The following is an 18,372-nucleotide window of genomic DNA, read 5'->3' on the forward strand; positions in this document are numbered from 1 at the left end:
GCTACGCCGTTCCAGCAGTTGGAAAGGTGACGGACAGAATTGACAAAAGACATGCACATTCGCTCTGCATTCCCACCGTGCACGGTTACTATGTCCGATGGCTCAGTCAAGCCCTCGTCTATTTCTTGCTTATCAGTTTTCAAAGGATGACAGACAGAAAAATGTCATTGCGACCCTCCAGGTAGTCTCCTGGGCGGTCCGCGGCTAATTAACTTGCCGTCTTTTTATGTAGCTCCAAGCCTGTGGGCCACCTGCTCTCCAGCCCGGGTTACTATTGTGTGTTTTGGCCCCACGATTCTCTCCTCCGTTCCCCGCACGTGTCAATTATTACAACTGCAAATTATGTAAGATCTAAGACTTGCGTTCTGCAACCACCTCTGGCTCATTGTGCCGAGCGGAACTCGATTCTGAGGCCGAGAATCTTCATGTGGGTCCCTGAGAGGTGGGGTGTTGGGGTGATTTTTGCGGTATCATTTGTGTTTATTTGAGATGTGGGACCACCTGTGCTGTTCCGCAGCAGGGCTGTTTAGACAGTTTGTGGTGAATCCTTGGTGGCCTTTGTTTTCTTTTTCCTCTCTCACCGTTCCCTTTTTGGCAGGAGCAGGTGAAGGGAGGGTTGCTTGACGACCAAGTTCAACAATTCACTTTGCGTGTTTTTTTGTTTTTTTTTGTTATTGGATGGAAAGTAGAAGCCTTGGTGTAGTATGTTCTGCCACTTGTGTGTGGGCAGACATGGAGCACAAACAAGTCTGTGTATGCTGACTGACCCACAATTCATAAACTCCAAGTCAGATTTGAATCAAAGTTGGTGGCTCGTTATGGGGGGGTGGGATGGACTTCTTTAAACAGCACCTCCGTTTTTAATGTACTTGATTGGCAGGATAACATAGATGTTGACTTTAGGGGTCTTTAGTTCGTGCTGTAAATATCATTCTTGGCCAACTCTTGCTAATCTTGAATGAATTTTGACACTTGCCAAACCAAACGGCTGAAGTCAAACAGGTACGTGGCCCCGACAACCACCTTAACCAAAATCCAAAAGATAAATTCTGTTAGTTTCAATATCAATTCAGGAAAATAGCAGTAACTGAGGCGGTGTTGTTTTTTTTTGTTTGTTTTTTTTTTAAACTTTGATTGGAAAGAGATTGCGTTATACACGATCAAAATGTCATTGTTTACAACAACTACAGGAAATGGAGCACAGTTTGTCTATAGCACAGGTGTCAAACTCAAGGCCTGGGGGCCAGATCTGGCCCGCCAGGTCATTCGTTATATTCCCCAGGTAACCATGCGAGGTTATTTACTTTTAAGCACTTACCACCCGTCCAGTATTATATAACATTTGCGTGATGATGATCCATCAGAAAAGGGGTAACCAACGCAAAAATGAGAAATGATGAACCAGGAAACTCTGGAATTAGGGTGTTCCCTTTTTCTTCCGTCATGCTAGCAGACAGAGAGGTCTGGCAATCAGGGTCAGCGAGGGAGAGAAGGTGGGGAAGGGCTGGAAATAAGAGGGGACAGCTTTAGGGGAAGTGTGATGAAGGGATGGTGAAGAGAAAGGAATGAGAAGAAAGAATGGGGGGGACTAAAAAAGAAAGAGGCCATTAATTTAGTGCAGTGGGAGGGATCTGAAGGTTACTGAGCTCTCTCTGCCAGGCCCTCCTGGGTTGACTGATGCCTTTGTGAAGAGGCCAGAAACCGCGCACACACACACACACACACACACACACACACACACACACACACACACACACACACACACACACACACACACGAATGCCAACACACACGATCGCACTATCCAAAACCATCCATTAAACGCCAAAGTATTCCACTGAGTTTGTTGCAGAAAGCTAGTTTCATCAAACAAGGTGGTCATTAATGTGCTTTCAAGTCAACAAGAGCGTTATTTATTCATTTTCCTGAAAACAGGTGTGTGACGGTATTCAAGGAGATCACTTATTTCTTAAAACCTAATGGTCAGGCCGCGGGCTACATACTGTACGATAGCTTTTGTAGCCAAAATAGCATTTTGGCTACAAAACAAACAAAACAAAACAAAACATTGTGTCCTTCCACCAGATTGTTGTCTTGCAAACTTAATAAGTTAATAAGTGATTTTTTTTTGTACAGAAGAACCGAACTGTTGATGTGATTGGATGAAATGGTGTGCTGCTTTCAAAAGACGTTATCTCAAAAGGGATCAGAGTTGTCATGGCAGTGCTTGTTCAAACTGGTAGACATAGGCAGGATTACATCTTTCGGAGGGCAGAAACTACCTCAACTTGCGTTACACACGGATGTTCCATCACACATGAAATCATATCGGCGTGCCTATTGAGTTCACCTGCGTTTGTTTTGTTTTCGAGGCATTCGACGTGCAGTGTATTTTCAGGCAGATGTAAAACATGGGTGTCAAACTCATTTTTGTCACGGGCCACATTTTAGTTACCGTTTCCCTTGGAGAGGGCCGTTATGACTGAAACCAGATCAAGAAGTCAAGAATAACTATTGATTCAACTCATGTTTCAGTTACTATCACGAGAGGTTTGGTAACAAGAAAATGCTTCGAATATCTCTCTTATTTATTACATGTGAGAATTAAAAATTTCGGTCGACATTTTAGAAAGCATCATGGAAGTTGACATAATCGGTAGACATTTTAGAAAGCATCATGGAAGTTGATATGTTTGACCTGCTTTCGCCGGCCACTTAAAACGATGTGGCGGGCCCGGCGACTTAAAACAATGTGGCGGGCCAGATCTGGCCCACGGGCCTTGGGTTTGACACCTGTGATGTAACACATTCCAACTCCTGGCTGAGATTGAAATATGTGACCTGTTCAAATGCACAACACAAGAACTTTGCATTTCCCAATTTTACAGAGTTTTATCTTAATCACCAATACTTGCATTTCTTAGTTAGCAAAATTATGCAAAAAAAAAAAAAAAAAACCAAACTGAATTGGTTTAGATGTTGAATCATTTTTTGTCCATGGATATTTATCTTTTTTTTCCCCTGTGTGTAGGAGTTGAGGGCAGTGCTGAGTGTTCCTGTGGGAGGAACCACTTCACGTGTGCGGTCAGTGCGTTTGGCGAGTGCACCTGCATACCGGCTCAGTGGCAGTGCGACGGAGACAACGACTGCGGGGACCATAGTGATGAGGACGGATGCAGTGAGTTCACACGACTGTTTTTATTCATGTTATTACCGGTATTCCTCTTTCAGTTCTTTTACTTGACCATTAATTTTCATGTTTCACTAAACGTCCAGTGTGCAAAAATTCATGGTCAGGATTTCAAATCGCTTGACCTATTTCTGTACTTTTAGAAGCGAAAAACCAACACGCCAACTGGTTCAAACTTCAACCTGCCCATCCATGTTTGTTTACTCTCAACATTACCCAAGTATCAAATGGTAGTTTTTGCTTCACAACGATAAAAACCCGATGCGGTTTGTGTTTCCATCACACATTTTGTGGGTGGGATGGTAATGGCTGCGTCCACTACATAAATAACGTGACATCATACCAGCGAGACAGTACGCCAATGAAGTGAAACGCAAAACACACAGCGAGGTGAGCTGACATCATCCGTAAACAAACATCAAGGTTTTTTTTTTTTTTTTGCACTGGTTTGTACTTTTTTTCCCTTCAATTACATTCCATCATCAACCCAAAACGGACAGTTTTGAGGTTTTCCATTTGAAAAGCAACTGGGCGCCACAGTGCACTAGCGTACATGAACCTACACTAAAGATGCTGAAAGCCATAATTACATTATTAGCTATTTTATACCACGTTTCCAATGGACGCGCCTAAAATGCTTATCATTACAAAAGCACACTTCTTGGTGGAAATCCAGCCTACAGTTTTGTAGTTTTGAGTTATAACTTAGATTGATTCTAGCAGACGTGTAACTTCAACCCATTTAACTCGTTCCCGCATGGTGCTAATTTGTAAAACGACCGGACTTCTGAATAATGCCAGAATGGAACGCATGTGCTCGGGCAGCCATTTCCTGCCTAAATAAGAAGAAAATAATAAAAAGAAAAAGTATAATTGGACCCATATGGCTCCCATCATCACCAAGGGAAACATGGAATGGTTCACTGGTCCGGGCAGGGTTTTATTTCTTGTGCAGAAGCAGGCAAGAGGCACTTTACATCGCTGGATTGTGACCTGGTACTCTAACTGCTTTGAGTGACGGACATTCTGTCGCAGAACGTTTGACTTGAGAAAGGTCTTTGAGACGGTGATGGTTGTCAGGAGCGCGTCGGGAGCAAGGTGTCTTCTCCACCTGTAAAATTTTCTGTTCAAATGCGAAATGTCAACGTGAGAACCGCGGAAAAGGAAAGAAGCTGCCCTCCGGGTAGCCGCCTCGTTGGACTCTGTGGGTGTGATGATAGTCTATTTCCATCAATCTGTCTGTCATATCAAACTAGCTGGAAAGCGGAACAAAGGACGCTAAGTGTTATTGATCTGCAGACGGTTAAGCGTCTGATTGTGGCGTATTGATCTGTTGTGTGACGCTTATTGAAGGAGACGCATGGAAGCAGTCGACAGATAATAGATCACAGGCTTTGAATTGTTTGAATGGCACATCAAATTTTTGGCATGGTCCTTACATCAGCTCTCGGTTGATTTTGGTGCTCATTTTTTTTTTTTTTACCCACAAACCACTGACTTCATTGAACTTTACCACTTGCGGCGCAAGTTTTATCATGAGTATGTGCAGATATGTCATTTTAATATATTAGAAACCGATGACCGTCCATCCATCCGTTTAATGATACGCTTATCGTCACAAGAGTCGTGGGGCGTCCTGGAGCCTATCCTGGCTTTCTTCGGGCAGTCGGCGGGGGACACCCTGAACCGGTTGACAGTCAATCGCAGGGCACACAGATACGAATAACCATCTGCGCTCACACTCACACCTTGGGACAATTTTCAGTGGTCCTCAACCCGCGGGCCGCGGACCGGTACTGGTCTGTGGGTCATTTGGTACCGGGACACACAGAAAGAATGAATAACTTACATTACTTCAGTTTTATTAATTTCGGAATCTGAAAGATGTTATTTTGGAAAAATTGTCGGATTATCGTTTACATCCTCGTCTACAGTGTATCACTCTTGACGCAGGTCAAGGCGAGCTTCTCGGTCACGTGATAGGTTACCGCTAAAATGAAACCCAGGAGCTCGCAAAATGAGTAAAAAAACAAACGTCTCTGGGAAGGGGAAAAGGCTCCATTTAATCGACATTGTTAGGACTCCTACTTAAAATCCGGATTTATCTCAAAGGGAAATTCCCACGCACCAAGCCCACTCTGCACGATATGCGGCGATGGTGAGTCGTATTTTTCATGCACTTTGTATTTGCGGTGTATCTTATTTTTAAGGCATGTTTAAACGCTACCATAGCGACCAGAGAGTGTTGCGGCCAGATAGGACATTCCTCGTGTCATGATTCGTGTTTATTATTATGTTTAGAAAATACCACAGTTTTCATGCAGGTAATATCATATTATTTTGTTGTATTTATCCGTCACACCTTCAAGATGTTAGCCTACTTGGCTCCAGATTTAATCGTGTTGTCTTTTGGGTGTCGCGATCCAGCTGCTTTTCCATTCATTCAATATGGTCAAATATGGTGGCTTCATAAACACTTAGCAGGTAAGAACTGTGTATTGTGCAGGTTGAGGTGGAAGAAATTTTCCTTGTGAGAATGTAAAGTCACAGCCTTGCGTGTCAGTTAAATTGCACTGTTTTTTTTTAATGTGTTCAGTTTTATTTTTTTTCCTTCCAAGGGAGCACTTTACACAACTCAGCAGGAACAACAGACATGTGTGACCGTGGGAGCGTAGACCCTAAATGACACAAAAACACACTAATAAACACGCGGACTGCTCCTCTCAGCATATTTCGAACAGTGCAGTTCTGTGGCTTCTCGGCTTTCTTTTGAACGTGAACATTTATGTCAATTAATCCCCCCCAAAAAATTTCTCGAGAAAGCGGCCATTGTTCTGCATGACACTGGAGGAATGTGGAGAACAAGAAGTCTGCGAAGCGCTCCCTTGTAAACTTTGGATCTAATTACAATGTGGGAATCGCATGGAAATTGTCTGGTGCAGATGTTGCCTCCGCTTGTGCTGCCTGTCTGCGAGTGCGAGGGTTCGTGCCCTTTTTTCTCCAGATAAAGTTTCATCGCTGTACTGAGACTCCCGAGGTGAAAAGGAGAGTCGATGGGGGACTTTGAAGAACATTAAGTTTCCTCTTTAGAGGCATGCGAGCCCGTCGATGTAAAAGACAGAGCAAATGACACTCAGGGAACACGAATGTAATTGATGGAGTTTCAAGGTGAGTAGAAAATGGCAAATGGGCCTTGCAGCAGGCGGTTACCTAATACGGGGTGGAAAGGGAACTTGTCCTGTAAATCACAATGAACCTTGCGGTTTTAGTATCAATTCAGCCTCATATTTGAATGTTTTGAAAAACATGGTCAGAAGCACATTGCTCCTGTCCACTCGGTTGGGGTGCGTCCATTTTGTTCACGTTTAGTTGAACTGCAGGAATTACAAACTGTGGTCGAGTGCTTAGCGCATCAACCTTGCAGTGCAGGGGTGCCGGCCTTCCCCTGTGGAGTTTGCATGTTCTCCCCGTGCCTGCGTGGGTTTTATCCGGGTGCTCCGGTTTCCTCCCACATTCCAAAAATATGCATAGCAGGCTGATTGAACACTCTAAATTGTCCCTAGGTGTGAGTGTGAGTGCGAACGATTGTTCATCTATGTGTGTCCTGAGATTGGCTGGCAACCGGTTCAGGGTGTCCCCCGCCTACTCCCGAAAGACAGCTGGGATAGGCTCCAGCACCCGCCGCGACCCTTGTGAGGGTAAAGCGGATCAGAAAATGGATGAATGGATAGATCTAATTCAGTAATGTAATTAATTTGTTGTGCATGCTTGCAACTTTTATTGCTATTGTTCTTCTTCTTCTTCTTCTTCTTCTTCTTCTTCTTCTTCTTATTATTATTATTATAGCTAATAATTTAGAACAGTTTTTGATTAGATTGTATCAAAAATACTTGGCTATGGCTGCAAACAGCAAATTTTTAATAAGCAATTAATCTGGTGATTCCCCGATGAATCATTGAATGTCATGAAAAAAAAAACCCAACAGGTTTCAATTTCTATTCCTTTATTTAAAAAAACGGGCTGTAATTTCATATTGACGTTGGAGAAAAAAAACTCAATCAAATTAATTTTGATTCAGTGACTGGTTTGATCACTAACATGTCAGAAAATGAAGCCAAAATGTTCATGATTGCTTTCCAAATTGAATGTGTGAAAATATTTTATTTGGATTCAAGACAGCGAATCAGTCTGCTCTCCTGGAGGACCGCATAAATCTCGCTGAAATTCTGAGTATTTTAAAATTAAAGAATGTTGCTGAATGATTGTCGACTGTCAGGAGTGGGGTTGATGCAGTGATGCTAAGGGCCAAAACTCTTGGCAGACGTATACAGAAAACGAGGATGTTCAAGTATTGCGGTGTCCCACTGTCTTTGGCACACAAGGGAAATCACAGATCTGGAGTGAACTGTCGGTCAAATTTACACTCACGCAAATTATTTTTATTTTTTGCCTTCAGTAAGACAAACATTTCCGCAAATGATTAAAGAATTAGAAAAGGATCATGGATGAACGTCGAAGTTACCACCTCTCCTGTGAACAAATTGTAAAACAGCACATCTCAAGGACAGCACTTGGACACTTCATAAAACGCTAAACACAGATGTTTCGTAGCTTTAATAAATCCTCTTTTTGTTTTGTTTTTTTTGTTTTTATTTATCAGTCTGGTGGCGTGTGGCCAGATGAACACTCATTGCTGTTTTCCAGAGCTTCTGACGTGACTCGCCATTTCATTAGCAATCAATATCGGATGTGAAAGCACTTACAGCCAACGCATTTATAAACCTACTTGAGGTGTGGGAAGGATCGTAGATAGAGTTGTTGTTTATTTGTTTTTTTTTTTTAAAGACATGAGTCTTTTGGTTGACGGCTGTGCTGTCTGAGAAAGCAAATTGAAGTGAATTAAAAAGGGAAAGGAACAGATTCGGCATCAAGCTGTGGTACCCCTTCCTTAAATCTACAAGACGCTGTGCTTCATTATAGTGTACGCTTGATTTGGTTTCATCTGTTGAGGGTTTTTCTCTGCACTCACAACCCCACAATACGTGTGGAAGGCAGTCTCGAAGTGCCAACTTAACACATCGGTGAGCTCTCTGGCCGACGTTCCATCATCTGCCCGTGGCGGTGCGCTTGCAATTCTTTATAAACGAACTTTGGGCACTTTCAATCTCCTGCATGGACTCCAGCAAATCAGTTTCTCTTTCCGTCATGTTAAAGAAAAGGTACATCTCGCGCCCCGATTTGAAAGGAAAACTTGGAGGCGAATCAAATCATCCGTGTTCACACCCACAATGGTGCAAAACGCCCGTTTTAAACTGCGCCAAGCTACGTGTGTCTGGAAGAGATACCAAAACAAAGTCCAGTCCGCCCCTGCGCAGAATTAGACCACTTCTCGTGCCAGACTGACATCGGTCATGAAAATAGAACCTTCAGTTTTTATGACTTCAGTGTTATTCTTGGCCGTATTTCTGTGTGCCTCACAGGGTTTTTTGGGCAATGGTGTGTTTTCATAAATGCATGATAGTTCACCTCCGTTGTGTCCCTGTGAACCCTTCACATATCCTCATAATGTCGTGGAAACTAAGTGAGGCTGATTTATCTGTCCGTCTCGCATGTCTTATCTGAACTATCTTTCATGAACTCTTTTCAAAGTTCAATGTAATAAAATCCAACAACCCACACTAATTCAAACAGAAAAATGACTGACTAATCTTATTTCTTCAGAAATTTTACCATTTGTGTCTTGCTGCCTCCCTCGATGTTCTGCCCATCATTCCGATTTATTTGGATTTATTTTCTTCCACTACGCTGATGCAAGCAGGACATGAGCTGTGCTTGGATTCCTGCTGAGTTGAAAGTCGTTGAGCATGTTAGAGTGTAAATGCTTTCAGCGCGAGCGCGGGTGACATAAAAGCAAAGGAGATGGATGTCCAATTCAGTGTGTGTAGCCTCCTTCACACACAAACTGGGAAGCATTGCTATAAATATGAGCCCACGAGGACGCAACCTCGCTTGTTTGTGGTATGATCTAAACGGCGGCAATATACCAGCCAAGTGTGTGCAAATGTACTGATCCAGCATTCTGTAATGCTGGTGTTTTAAATCATAGCTGGGGCGAAATCCCCAACCTGAAACTGTTTTATGGAGAGGTGGTGTGTTTGGTTTACTGCGTTAGGTGTGACTTGTAACATGTATTCACGGAGGACTCTCACTGTTCAGCTATTATTGCGGACAAAAAAAAAAAAAACAAAGAAACAAAAATGGCAACTAATTTTTGGAAAGTCACTTGTCTACTTCATTTGTGACTACTGCTCAAGAGGTTTTATACTTGAGGCATTGTAATTATAGTGCAATATTTTTCTTAGGAAATTATTGTTTTCTATAATTTTGTGATAAATTTAGATTTTTGATTCTTAGGATGTGGCATACATTTTTTCACATATCAGGTGTCGATGGTAAACTTTTGTTGAGTTTGTTTCGGTGACGTTCACAAGCCGAGCCGTGATTGGTCCTTTCCTGAGCAGATGTGATGTCATTATCAGGCAACAGCAAATGACAAAATGGCCGCCCTCTTTTGCTGCTCAGCTCATATTCCACAAACACAATCTGAATCAGAATGCCGTGTTCAGACGAGTGGGGCGGCACAGAACATCTAAAGATGTTTTTTTTTTTTTTTTTTTGTGTTGAGTTAGGTTATGTTGAGTTAAGAGTGAGCAGTTTAATGTTAATATCCAACCTTGCTCGTAAACTGTTCAAAATTCAACCTGGTCCTCCTGGAACCATTGCCATGTGAGCAAAAATAGAACATCTACCAAAAAAAAAAGAAAAACCTCCTTTAATCCACGACTCAGGAGTTGTAGCCAATCTGAAAGCAACTGGGACAGCAGGAGCACAACTGGCCCAAAAGCGGGCATGGAGAAGATTAGGACCCCATTCCCATCTTCTCTGTCATGTCAATTTCCCACTCCAGACCTCCATCAGATCATCACAGCATCCTGTCCGCCATCCCCTTATCATGCTTCTCACCTTATATTAATCCGAGACTTTCATTTATTTCGTCTAAGTTTTTCTTGCTTCGCTCAGCATGTTTGCCTTCGAGTCCATCTCCTCGTGCCTTGTACTTTTCTTTTTGCGACTTTCTGTCTCCAGCTTTGATCGAAGCTTGGGAAACATTAGCATAATCCTCCTCCGCCTCCTTCTCCTTCGTCCTCTACATGCCTCTGTTTTCCAGAAACCCCTGCCTACTCCCGGCTGTTTTCTTTCCTCCACTTCCTCCTTCAGTATTTACAGCCTCTTCAGTAAATGAAGCTGGCACAGAGAAGACATGTTTGGACGCTGATACGGGCACAGAAAGGGATATGTGTTAGAAGAGCTTAATTTAACCGTCTTTATACAACAGATCTTTCACAAGCTAGCTTGAGGGGATTTAAAATGGATTTCCTCATTTCTCATGCGGTTAGCACATTGTTTCAGTTTGAAAATATAATGCAATGACCCCCGGATGATAAATGGAGTGCTCTTCTAAAGAGATTTATCTACACCGTACGGTGCCAAAAGCTTTTTACAAAGCCTTACATTCACCCGTTTACGCACACAATCATACACCAATGGGTGGATGCTGCCGTGCAAGGCGCTGCCAGGCCCACTGGGAGCAAATTACGGTTCAGGGTCTTGCCCGAGGGCACTTTGACAGCGGGTTGTCACAGGCGGGATTCAAACCGGTGACCCTTTGGTCATTCGACCTGCTCTACCAATTGAGCCACAGCTGCTTTATAATAGCTCGCGGAAGCTATTTATCGAGACGCCATGACAGCCAATGCGTACAGCCAGCTTTGTCCCCAACAAGCGGAGCTGTGACGCAACGGTGTTGAAAACCGTCTTGGCCAGACCGTCCCCTCCAATTCAATGCAACATTTTTTCGAGGTCAGAATTTGAGTCATTCTGCACATATTCCTGAGTCAGTACTGATGGAAGGGCGGATGTCTGTCTGTGATTCGGATCAGGTTATATCCTCATGCTTAAATAAGTAAATGGAAACATAAATAAATAAATATCCAAGCCTGGATGCCATGTTCACGGCCATCTAACTGGCCAGTTGGCTCCCGGGACGTCTCTCTGTTGGATGAGGAAGCGGGCGGTGCTGATGTGCTTGCTTGTGGTCAGCCTGGCAGTGGACTTTTTGTTTTTTTTCATGTTTATTCCCATGATGGTTCATAAAACAGATTTACATGCGTAAGCAAGCAATCACTTAATAGCAGCTGCAGGGTGCAAGCGACCGTAGTAAATGACTTGAAATCACATCCTAACATGGCGCCATGCATTAAAACTAACCAGGGGGGGATTATTCATTCATTCATTTTCCAAACTGCTTTATCCTCACTAGGGTTGCGGGGGATGCTGGAGCCTATCCCAGCTGTCTTCAAGCAGTAGGCGGGGGACACCCTGAACTGGTTGCCAGCCAATCGCAGGGCACACAGAAACGAACAACAATTCGCTCTCACACTCACACCTAGGGACAATTTGGTGGGTTCAATCAGCCTGCCATGCATATTTTTGGAATGTGGGAGGAAACCGGAGGACCCGGAGAAAACCCACACAAGCACGGGGAGAACATGCAAACTCCACACAGGAAGGCCGGAGCTGGAATTGAACCCGGTACCTCTGCACTGTGAAGTCGACGTGCTAACCACTTGACTACCGGACCGCCCCCAGGGGGGATTATATTTTGGCAAAGACTGGACAGAAAAATGGGTCCACCAGATATTAATCAACCTTGATCATATTATTGCTTTTAGCCATCAACACCACAAAATGGGTCGCCGGAGGTACACTTGAAATAATCAAAAACGGTATAGAGATGACGTTCACACTATGGCGTGCGAGCAAGTTACTGCTTAAAAACAACTACCTGTACTGCATTTATTTTTTTAATTTGCTACATCAACTTGGACGGTTGAATAAAATGACACATTTTCACTGTATTTTATTTTAGATTAATCGAGTGATTGTCCCCAATATGAAAATTTTCATCAGCGCTTGCTGTTCAATTTTAGAATTAGCAGTATCAGTCGTTAAAATTCAACAATATGTTAATTAATCTGCACTGAATCATCATGACACTTTTTTTCTCTTGTGGGGTTTTTTTTAAATTCATAAATTTTTGTTGAGGTGAGCATTTTTAAGGATCTGGGTTTTAATTGAACAGTTAATCCAAAATGTTTTCATCTGATATATCATACATACAAGTATATTAAGACGTGATGGATCACAAACAAGTTTCATCATACGGAAACAATTTGATCGCTTAATTTATCTCCCAGTGATTATACGGTATCCCAGAGTACAAGGAGGAATTGGGATACAGCAGTCGTCTGGAGTAAACATGATCCGGGTGGAGAAGACGGTTTTAGTCTTGGCATCTTACAAGAGATTTTTTTTTTGAACTCCTGCCATGATCCAGTATCAGCACTGAGTTTGACAGCTTTGGCTTTTTGCTCTCGAGGAGCAAGGCCTGGCTCACCACCTCACAAATCAAAGCCATTCGGAATCCAGCCACGATTTTAGGGCTCGTGTTTATTTTGCAGTTTCACGTTCCAAAACTGTGAACGGTTCATTTCACATCTTCATATTCATCCAGCGGTCTAATGACTTTGGATATTTGCACAGTACGATGGGATGCACTGTAAAAAAAAAAAAAATTAAAGGAGACAAAAGTTGTATTTGTGCATGTTGAATTTTTTTAATTGCATATTTATTTATTTATTTTTGGGGTCAATGGTATTGTGTCTCATTCGATTGTATGGATGAAAATATTTATCAAGAATTTTTTGGAACTGCAGGTACACTGCATTTGTTTGTAGAGCAGATTTTTTTGTGTTTTGTCTCATGATTGTTTCCGTCTTTTTCGCTATAGTGTAGCGGGTAAAGCTGCTGAGAAGCACCCCTGTCCTTTGAAGTAGAAACTTTGCTGGCATGAAGTTGCCCTGTCTTAACGTGCGCTCTTTGTCCATTGGCTATAAAATGTAGCATATACAAAAACAATGTCGCACTGTTTTGAAATAGACCAGTAACTAGCCGTTATGCCACCATAAACCCATCGGCAAAATGTCGATTGAGGCCTGTCCAGTTCTCCTGCATAGAAATGTCGTTAAATAGTAGGTGACGCCAGCCGACTTTCCTTCAGTATGAATCACTGGTAACGACAGCCTGACATTTTCTTCACCTCATCTCTACGAACATTGTTGTACTGCAATTTATTTAAACAACGCAATCTGTGTATTGCCGAATTCAACCGCGTCAATTCACATTATGCATTCCAGCCTTTTGAGGTCATGCCAAGAATGACAGACACACTCCAAACCTTGAATCTTGTCGAAAGTTCAAAAATGAGAATAGTGTTCACTGTTGGAGCCGCAAAGGGGACCAGCTCTGTATTTTCTTCTATTTTTGGTTTCTATAATGGTCATAGGCAGACGTCCTAAAACCTGAATGCACATTTTGTACACTACTACTACTATTAATACAAATGTGAAATGTAGATTAAATCAAGATATATAGATTTCAGACAAATAAAGTTTATGAATGTGAATGCCTAGTGGTTGGCTAGCAACAGAGGTAGAGGATGTCTAATAAAAGCCATCGCACAGCCCGCCGCTGGATACTCTGCCAAGGAAAAAAAAACTAACAAAAAAATCCACTCAGCCGGTAGTTCTACTCTGCCCTGCCACTTTTTCTTGCTGCTGACTAGAACTGTCTACAATCAGATAAGCCCGCTGTGTCAAATAAGCCCAAGTGCAGGAGAAGAGAACACGTTGACAAAGGGGGGGCATTTTCAGGGTTCTCTGTAAAGCAGCAATCATTCCCATAGGAACATTTTCAGTTGCGGTGCAACAGCCTCAAGTGACCTCAGCGTCATTTTTTCCATTTCAATTGAGGTCTTTTTTTTGTGTGTGTGTGAGGGGGTTGACTGTATGCATATGACAGCCCCACCTCCCCACCAAAGAAAATAAAAGTAAAATAGCATAACACATGAAATCTGGGACTGTGAAACCATTAAAACACGTTTGCGGTAATTTTGCTCTTTTTATGCGTCTGCTTGCGGCGCACGAAGGGTCTTCTGTGTAACATTTGACGAGCTCATTTACACCAAGACAAAAAACGGCAACAATAATGTCTGCTACCTCCGTATTCAATAGCTTTGTTAGGGTGAACAGTGATAGTTATGCAAAAAGATGTCCGAAAAGCATGTTTTTGAGTTTTATCATTTTGTATTGAATAACCTCACACACATATACACAAATCTAGTTAATTCATCAAATCTCATTTATGATTCAGTATCTTGCTTCCAGAGCGATAATTAACAATTCTTCCGAAGCTCACTGACAGCTAAATTATATTTGTCACAATGTTGGATGTGCTTCTCTATCGATCTGTGCGTGGAACATAATACCACTGTGTTGAACTGTTTCCATGAGACATGACAGTAATCTGGAGACGAAATGGCATGTGTTGGACACAAAAAAAAAAGCCTTTACTCGTTGTGCTCCTCTGTCATTCTCGAGAGTCCGCATCTGTTCTTTTTTTCTACAAGCTTCTCTTTCTGAGGCTGTTCGTTCATCCCTTCATCTGTTGAGCCCCGGTGATAAGCAGCTTTAAGACAGATATATTGGCCCCATTAGAGGCACTTGATTCCGCTGCTCGACAGGAAAGAGCGGGCCATTAACTTGCTGCTCAAGGCCACTTAAAGATGCACACACACTCGCAGCAAGCGCACGCACGCACGCACATTTGCATGCAAAAAAATGCAGTGAGCATTTCCTTTTCATGAGCGACGAATCGTGTTTTCTGAACGACGCCGTGCCAAGGCAGCTGCCACACCGCGGAAACAACTTCAAAATAAAAGCGTGCCAAGGAATGTGTGTCCATGTATTCCAGGGGTTACCAACCTTTTTGAGAGTGAGAGCTACTTCATGTGTCCTGATTGTGTGAAGGGCTACCAAATTGATACACGTCTGAAATAACATTTGTCCAAATTACATTTAATAATATTAGAATATTAGATAGATAGATAGATAGATAGACACTGTAGCTAGCTAGCTAAATATGTAGCTATAGAATCTATAATACTGCCCATGTTTGCATTTTTAAATCATAATTTCTACTAGCAAATCACAATCCTAGCACTGGCGGGCTACTGGTGTGGCCCTCACGGGCTACCCGGTGCCCGCAGGCACCACATTGGAGACCCCTGATGTATTCTTTGGTAAGCTAAGGTTTATTTTGAAGTTGTCACCACGTTCTATGTAATTATTGCTGCCGTGGCTAGCTCGACTAGCTAGCGGCTAGATTGGTGTGCACACTCACGGATGTCCGTGTGCACACCAAATTAACGAGGCAGGAAAAAAAAATCATTTTCTTTTAATGGAGGTGCTCAAATTATTCGAGGGCTCCTTTCACCCCCGAGTTGAGGGGGCGTGTAGCAATTACGAAGTGGGCACATACTTCTAATTCAAATCCGAGCATATTACAATATTTTTTTTGGGGGGGGGGGCTTTCATCTGCTTTTGTTTCGCTTAAAGCAGTTTACAAGCATACGCCGTTATCTTTTCATCCTTTTGTCAGTTGCTTGTCGTGGTTTCATATTCATATGACAGGTAGACCGTCATCTTATTGTCAGGTTAAAATAGAGTCAGTTGATTCCTGGAATGCGTCAAACCACCACCCAAGGGAAACATTACATGTTATGAGGGTTTTTTGAGTGTGTGGGTGTGCATGTGTGTATCTGTCGGTCCCAGAGGGAGGAATGCGTTGATAGCAAATCTGAGTTAAGCATAATGTGTCTGATAAGCGGGATCAAAGAAGTTAAGAGAGCTTATCAACCATCGGAGGTTTGCTCCTCATGTTGAGGAAAAAAACGACAACAGGGTTTGCCTCGACACATTTGCATGAGTTACAGAGCTGCCCTCTTTATGTACAATTTCTATTTAACGTTTTATAGTTGTCAACGCTAAGCTGCTGTTTTCCAATTTTGCGGAAAAAATCTTTTGCGTTTGTGTCTGTGTGTATGATTTTCAAGGTATTGTATTTTCCGCACTATAAGACGCTTCGGAGGATCAGGCGTGCCTTCAATGAATGACCTATTTTAAAACAGTTTTTATATGGAGAGTGCGCCCTACATATAATTATTCTATGCGCATTATAAGGCACATAGAATTGAAGCTACAATAATGACTGCAGTAGCATTATGCATCCACTAGATGGAGCTACGCTATAGGGAACACAATACAATGCAGGAATATTTATATCAAGCTTTCACAACCGCTTCAGCTCTAACAAAGCACTATACAGAACATTTAAAATACTACGTCCAAGAAATGAGAATATTGATCCATATATAAGACGCAACAGATTATGAGGCGCACTGTCGGTTTTTGAGAAAATTGAATGCTTTTAGGTGCGCTTTATAGTGCGGATTACACCTGTGAACGATGTAACATCTTCCGACTTCAACAATACCTAAGCGCCGGCAAGTTGCCTACTTTTGATTAAAATTAATAGTTATTTGAGGTCTCTCAATATAATAACAATAATAACAAATCAGAACTGATTAATAACTGATATCCGTTCAGAAATTGTTCAAGAAGCAAGTGTCATGGATATTCTTATTTGCGATAAGATTTTCTGTTATTTTCTTTTGTTGCGCTGGTATGTTTTCATTTTTGTGTTTTACATATTGTCATTCACCAAATCTACCCTTTTCAGGAATTGAAGGTCAAGAGGTGCCGTACAAATACAATTACTTTCCTTATTTCTTGATGTGGCAATTATCCAATTGTTTTAAAAATTCAACCATCGGTTTCTGTCTCTGTTGGTGTTTAATACTCGACCACTTGTCTTTCTGTCATGTGAAAGCTAATTCAATTATATCAGATAATATCCGAATATCGCGCCGTTCTCATGGCCAATAAAAGTCGAGTACGGTAGCCTATCTGAATCATAAACGAGCCAGATGATCGTGATGGCCTTCAATTTATCCTCAAACCGGATTCATCAGACGTGAAGGGAATGTCGAGGGACTGGACGCTATTTGATTATGTCTCGCTGTCTTTGTCTTGAATAATGTAATAACCAAGCAAGGGTATGTGGGTCAGTGGGGCTTTACTTTACCCCGGGAGACTAGAGCCACGCCCCAAAACACACACTTAATTCACTCCCCGAGTGGTCCGACTGTCTGCCATGGTGGTTAACTCGCTGTGTGACGTCATGCATTTTTCATAAAGTCTGCGAAGCCCAGTCAATATTTAATATCTGGTATTGACAGGCGAGCCCAGTAGTGGCAAGACAAGCTCTCCTCCCCCCACCGCCCACTTTCATCCATCTGTGGGCCATAATTAAATTAGCTCTGTCTGCGCATGACAAAGAGCCAGTCATTAGACGGTGAGGAGCTGCACTTATAACGGAGATGAAGTTAGGCAGGGAATGTGCTGAGTTGAGTTTGGGGAGGCATCGTGGCTCTCCGCCTCTTGCAAAAAGCTGGAACAGAGAGACGGCCCTGGCTCACACCAGGCAAATAAACAAAAGAACGATCCAAATGTACTGGTTTTTAACCTTGAATCTATAAAAGCGTAATAAACAGCCGCGGCAGGCATTGTAACATGACTTCGCTTTAGAAGAGTCGGAGGCAGACAGCGGTGCCATTTTTCTACTATATATGGAACGATGGGATCCTTCCACTTGGTTTTCGGGAGAAATCTTTCCCAAACTCCAGCAGAAGAAACTGGTCCTTTTTTATTTTCTGAAGCCTTGTGCGTCTGTGGCCGGAAAAAAAATGATGATATTTCACGACAAGGCTCACCTGCAACAAAAACGCGGCAATCTACTCACTTGCGCTGCGCGAGTGGCTGTTTATCTTTCATGTGTTCACATGGACAAACTTGGTTGGCTTTGTTTGTTTGCAGTGCTTCCCACCTGTTCTCCGCTGGACTTCCACTGCGACAACGGCAAATGCATCCGACGTTCGTGGGTCTGCGACGGAGACAACGACTGCGAGGACGACTCCGATGAGCAGGACTGTCGTAAGCGCTCCTCTCCACTCCATGGAAGCTTGTTTGCTTGGAAAAAACATGTACACACACATACACACACACACACACACACACACACACACACACACACACACACACACA

General features: G+C 42.6%; 1 protein-coding gene across 3 annotated transcripts in view; it reads left to right on the forward strand.

Annotated features, from left to right (window-relative positions):
• Positions 1–18,372, forward strand: part of lrp4 (low density lipoprotein receptor-related protein 4) — an 82,083-nt gene that overhangs the window by 32,259 nt on the left and 31,452 nt on the right. For all 3 annotated transcript variants that reach the window (XM_019876394.1, XM_019876395.1, XM_019876396.1), the window contains exons 2-3: positions 3,032–3,178; positions 18,145–18,261. In XM_019876394.1, coding sequence (XP_019731953.1) covers positions 3,032–3,178; positions 18,145–18,261 — 264 coding nt within the window. The remainder of the gene's footprint in view (positions 1–3,031; positions 3,179–18,144; positions 18,262–18,372) is intronic.

Source organism: Hippocampus comes, unplaced genomic scaffold (genome assembly GCF_001891065.2).
Source record: "Hippocampus comes isolate QL1 unplaced genomic scaffold, H_comes_QL1_v1.1 scaffold150, whole genome shotgun sequence".
In the NCBI taxonomy this organism is placed as follows: Eukaryota; Metazoa; Chordata; class Actinopteri; order Syngnathiformes; family Syngnathidae; genus Hippocampus; species Hippocampus comes.